Source organism: Homalodisca vitripennis, chromosome 2 (assembly GCF_021130785.1).
Source record: "Homalodisca vitripennis isolate AUS2020 chromosome 2, UT_GWSS_2.1, whole genome shotgun sequence".
Lineage (NCBI taxonomy): Eukaryota > Metazoa > Arthropoda > Insecta > Hemiptera > Cicadellidae > Homalodisca > Homalodisca vitripennis.
The window spans coordinates 74,094,577-74,099,660 of NC_060208.1; the positions used below are offsets into that span (position 1 = coordinate 74,094,577).

The 5,084-nt window shown below is 36.1% G+C and overlaps 2 protein-coding genes across 3 annotated transcripts; one reads left to right on the forward strand and one right to left on the reverse strand.

The window, feature by feature from the left end:
• Positions 1-1,184: 1,184 nt before the first annotated feature.
• On the reverse strand, positions 1,185-2,097 carry LOC124355673. The gene is made up of 2 exons (XM_046806835.1): positions 2,086-2,097; positions 1,185-1,550 (listed from the first exon to the last, which is right to left on the reverse strand). Exons 1-2 carry the CDS (start codon positions 2,095-2,097, stop codon positions 1,185-1,187), a joined length of 378 nt encoding a protein of 125 aa, XP_046662791.1.
• Positions 2,098-3,246: 1,149 nt separating this feature from the next.
• LOC124356271 (cuticle protein 16.5-like) lies at positions 3,247-4,859 on the forward strand. Of its 2 annotated transcripts, XM_046807456.1 has the most exons (3): positions 3,247-3,274; positions 4,078-4,505; positions 4,548-4,859. In XM_046807456.1, the coding sequence occupies exons 1-3, from the start codon at positions 3,263-3,265 to the stop codon at positions 4,768-4,770; spliced, it is 663 nt and encodes a 220-aa protein (XP_046663412.1). In that variant the 5' UTR covers positions 3,247-3,262; the 3' UTR covers positions 4,771-4,859. The 2 variants fall into 2 exon arrangements, with proteins under 2 accessions (XP_046663412.1, XP_046663411.1); XM_046807455.1 differs by having other exon boundaries at positions 4,078-4,859.
• The last annotated feature ends 225 nt before the right edge of the window (positions 4,860-5,084 follow it).

Genomic DNA, 5,084 nt, shown 5'->3' on the forward strand with positions numbered 1-5,084 from the left:
AAATTTTATTTTTGTTGCTGTTATTTCACATCTCACACTGGTTGTTTTAGAATACGAATCTCTGATAATTCTAAGATTAATTTATATTAATACCTGGGGTTCAATTATTCAATGATTTGATCATAAAATAGTTTGTACTATATTCTTATATAAAATATTCAATACGTCTTAACATCTTATCTGGCAATATCAAAGCATATTATGGAGACACTTTTTCCTTTTTTTTTTAAGAGAGAGGTAGGAAAATCCATTAAGGACACAGTTGGCCAAGCCTGTAGTGTGGGAATCTCACAAAAGACGTGAACTACCTATTAAAAACCTCCTTTATATTTTAGGATCCTAACCAGGAAACCGTTTGTCACATTGCATCACTTTAAGTCTGATTTTAACCTAAGACCTTAGGGCTCGTGGCAATTTAGCCTTCGAAGAACTAAGGTCTAGACCGCAAGACGGTCCAGATTAGCCTTCTTTGCGAGGAGGGTGTTCAACATTGTAAACAATTGTATAAATGATTTCATAAAATGTAATGATTTCATAAAATGTTTAAGAACAGAGTGTTCATCCACTACACTATATGTAAAAATTTATATTTGTGTTAGTACACAATGAGTAGGGTTTTCCAAAACAGTCGCTGTTTATTGTGCGTGAGTAGCAAGCACAATTACTCTATTAAAATCTTTTACAATTTTCTTTGAAAGAATGTCTCATAATGATCGAATGAATGTATTAAATTAAAAAACCTTATTTTGGAAGAAACACTAACTAACTAATTAAAAGAAGACATATTATGCGTTCATGCCCCTCGAAAGGAAGGGTACTAAGTTTGTTATTAGGTTGATTTATAATTTACCTATTGCAGTGCGTAAATATAAACGAGATCTTTTAGCTAAACAGGCACAAGATTTAGGCAGATTTACATTACTGCGCTTAGGCCTGGTACAATGAAACTTACTTCACTGAACCATCTAGTTCTGTAAAAATCCATAAGGATATACATTTAAACTAATTGTTGAAGCTTCTAAGCTCCCGTTTTCTAAGAGCTTCGGGCCTCTCTATAAGGTCCCTAATTGTGAGAGTTCTGAGGCTTTGAAAGCTCTCAGCCTCTAGGAGTCCCTAACTTCTAGCAGGCCTCGGTTTGTAACACCTATCGGTCTCTGAGAGCTCTCAGTCTAGCACCTTACTGTCTAACCCAAGTCCCGGCTATTGTCAGTCCTAGGCTTCTGCCTGGTTCCGGTCTCTAGCAGATCCCTGGCTTTGGCAGCCCTAGGCTTCTGCCTGGTCCCGGTTTCTGGTAGATCCCTGGCTTTGGCAGTCCTAGGCTTCTGCCTGGTCCCGGTCTCTGGCAGATCCCTGGCTTTGGCAGTCCTAGGCTTCTGCCTGGTTCCGGTCTCTGGTAGATCCCTGGCTTTGGCAGTCCTAGGCTTCTGCCTGGTTCCGGTCTCTGGCAGATCCCTGGCTTTGGCAGTCCTAGGCTTCTGCCTGGTCCCGGTCTCTGGCAGATCCCTAGCTTTGGCAGTTCTTGGCTTCTGGCAACTCTCATACTCTGGAAGCTGTTAACCTCAAGGACCTCCTAGTGTCCAGCAGGCACTGGCTTCTTGAAGTAGTGTTTCGGGTAGCCACCGGTCTCTGAACACTTCCACTCTCTAGAAAACTATCGGCCTTCGGCAGATCTAGGTCTTCGGCAGCCTCGGCCTTTTAGAGATTTCTTTCGAAAAGTATCAATTCTATGTTGCAATTAATTCCATGAAACCTTCATATCAATTATGTTTAAAATATATCCAATTATAAAGCATTTAGAGTACAATTGTGTATTTATATCCTACACGAAGATAAGTTGATATGATAAATGCTAACCATAGATGGTTTTTAATACAGTTTGAGATAAGGGGATAGAGCTCTACAATAAAATCGATAATGTTTACAATTACACTGAACAGCTTTTGATTAGATGAATTTCAGCAAATAATTACAGCAAATATTTTACAGTACAAAGTAATAACTAAGGATAACTTTGAAACAGAACAGGCAAGACTCGTTGGTCAAAATAGTCTTAATCGTAAATAGAGAATTTTTACATTTACATACTGCAATAGCCATGTTAGAAGTCTAGCTTATATCCTCCTATACATATCTATATCTATATATATCTATGTATTATCGCGACTACAGCCGTTATTCCTTAATGCTTCTTTACAATACTTAGTATTAATGTTATAATTGCGATTGGCAGTTTAAGGAAGTTTTTGGGGCCAATTAAATAAAGAAAGGTGAATATATTTGTTCAATATGTATTTGTTCAATATGTATTTGTTCAATATATATTTGTTCAATGTTCAATTTGAATCAAGAAAGGGGGGCCAAACGTTTTTCTAAATAACTGCTAGAGACTCATTGTAAGTTGGATGTGTCAATGGATTTCTGCCAAAATTGACACGAATATTACGTGGGACAAGTAAGGATAGCTTATAATCAGCTTTATAGCCAAGGAGCTAACAGTTCGTCTCTTGGGCGAAAACAGTTTTATACACAACTATTAAAATCGCCTTGCAGTTGGATGTATGTTACCAAAAATTAGCACGCACATCCTATATGATAAATGTTGAGACTTCATTGAAATAAATTAATAATTACGGTCGTTATGCTGCTGTGATGACCACGTATTATCTTATTTTGCGGTTCAATTTCTTAAAATACAGATAAGTTTAACTATATAGTAGATAAAATCATGGAAACATTATGATGAAAATCGCTAATTGATTAATTTTAATTTTTTCACTGGTAGCACCTTTAGGTTCTATTTCGCAGAACATACTATACGACCATTTCTTCTCATCAAATTGCATACTGAACAGATAGCTTGTAAAACTCCTGTAAAATTAAAAAAATGTACCCACAACTTTATTCCTAGTTTATGATTACAATTTCGATAGAAAATCATGGAATGAAATAACGGGGAGGTCTATAATGATTTATTAACTTATTTATCAGACTCCAGTGTTTGCGTAAAAACACTTATAAAACAAATAAATTTTGGATAGTTTAGTAAAAGTGATTTCGGTAAACTAATAAAAGGGAGAGAGAAATCTTTGATATCTAATTCTAGGAAACCTTCCGGAAACAAACCAAGTTTCAGATGTAGTCACTGTATAGGTAACGGGGTCGGAAACATGATACAGTTCTTGTAATCCAGTAACTCTAACCTATAAGGTGGTCTGAGTATATATATACCGTTCTGTACCACCAGTCTGTACATAACGACATCATGTACATACTGGTAAGTTGTCAATGAACATTATATAGATCTATGGCTTTTCAGTTATTAATGTTTTCAATGAAATTTTAAACAAAATAATTAATATTTGCAATGTAAATTTTAGTTATCAGACAAGTTATGAAAGTAATTTAATGATTCACACGTATTAAATGAGTGGAAGGTAGGTATAAAATTATACAATGCATTTTAAAATAAAAATCAAATCATACGCACGTACTTAAAACATCCTTAAATTACGTTTTAAGTTTTACAATATGAATTTAACGTGTCTATAGTAATGGTTTTAATTTTCTAATTTCATTACGTTTAATTTACATTTTGAGATCTGACTCTTGAAAAAAGAAGCAGATACAAGTTATCAAAAAGTCACGTTTCCATTTTTGTAAAATGTAAAATTGGCAAATGTCTATAATTATATTTCTCTCTCAAACTAGAGTTATAATTGAGAATGTGTACACCTATAATTATTAATGCTTCTAATGGAAGCAGATAAAACTAACAGACTAGAAAATAGTTTTCCACTAATATTAGTAATTTAATGAATACTATCAAAATAGTATTTAGTACCAGCATGATATTACACAACACTACAATAAGTAGATAACTAAAGAACGTAAAAATTACTTTTATTACTAAGGATATTGAAAATTGTATTAATGTGAAACTAAAGTAAACACCTTAATGTTTTATCAAACAAAAGTATTGTAATTGAATACATTTTTAATGCTGGAGTCAAAGTTTCATAGTTGTTTTCATCAGTTAATTAAACAACGATCTTAAAATAAAATGTTCCTTGTTTTTAGGGAATTCTACCTCTTCTCTTTGCCGTGGCTTCGGCCAGCTACCTGAGTTCGAACATAGGGTCCACACATCCTTCCATCGCCTATGCTACTCCTGTGAGCTACGCCTCTCCTTCAGTGAGCTACGCCGCCCCAAGGGTAAGCTACGCTGTTCCCTCACCAGTCGCCTTGTCCTCTACTTACAGTCTCGCCTCTCCTGCCAGCTACGTTCAACCCGCCGTCGCTTACTCTGCACCCGCAGTCAACTACGCTCCTGTGTCTACTTCCTACGCCAACACTTACCGCATCTCTAACACCGCCAGGACTGTAGTCCCCACCCCTTACGTCACCGCCGCTCCAGTAGTGGCTGCCCCTGTGATCGCCGGGTACGCTGCTTACGGTACACCTACTCTCTCGAACTACGCCAGCGCAAGCAATTTCCGAAATGCCGTCAACGGATACGGAAACAACGATGGATACCAAAGCTCTAACAACAACGGATACGGAAATTCCAATAATGGTTATGAAAGCAACAGCAATGGTTACGGAGCCAACAATGGAAACAATAACAACGGCTACAGAAACAGCGATGGAGTTGCTAGTAACAATGATTACGCAACTTCCGGAAGTTACTCCAGCCCTAACAACAACGGAAATAACGGGAGCGGAAACTACGAAACCAGTTCCAACAACAGAAACAATCATGGATCTTATTAGTTCTTCAAACTTAAATAAAATATCAATGTTGTAAAGCCAAATTTTTAGTGTAATTGAATTTTGTAATTTGAATAAATCTATCATCCTAATTCGCTTTTAAATCTATATCCTTTTTATACAACTGTGTTATAGAAAGTTACTAGGAGCTAGTTATTCAAGTTCTAATGGACTTGGTCAGCAATTCTTTCTTTTCATTATTAGTTGTGGTACACATCTGAAAGCGTGCTACTCCTTTTCCAGCTATTGGAGGAATCTAAGCACAAAAGTAAAAGCCGTTTGCAATAGTAATAATAATCAGTATTAATAAGTCACTC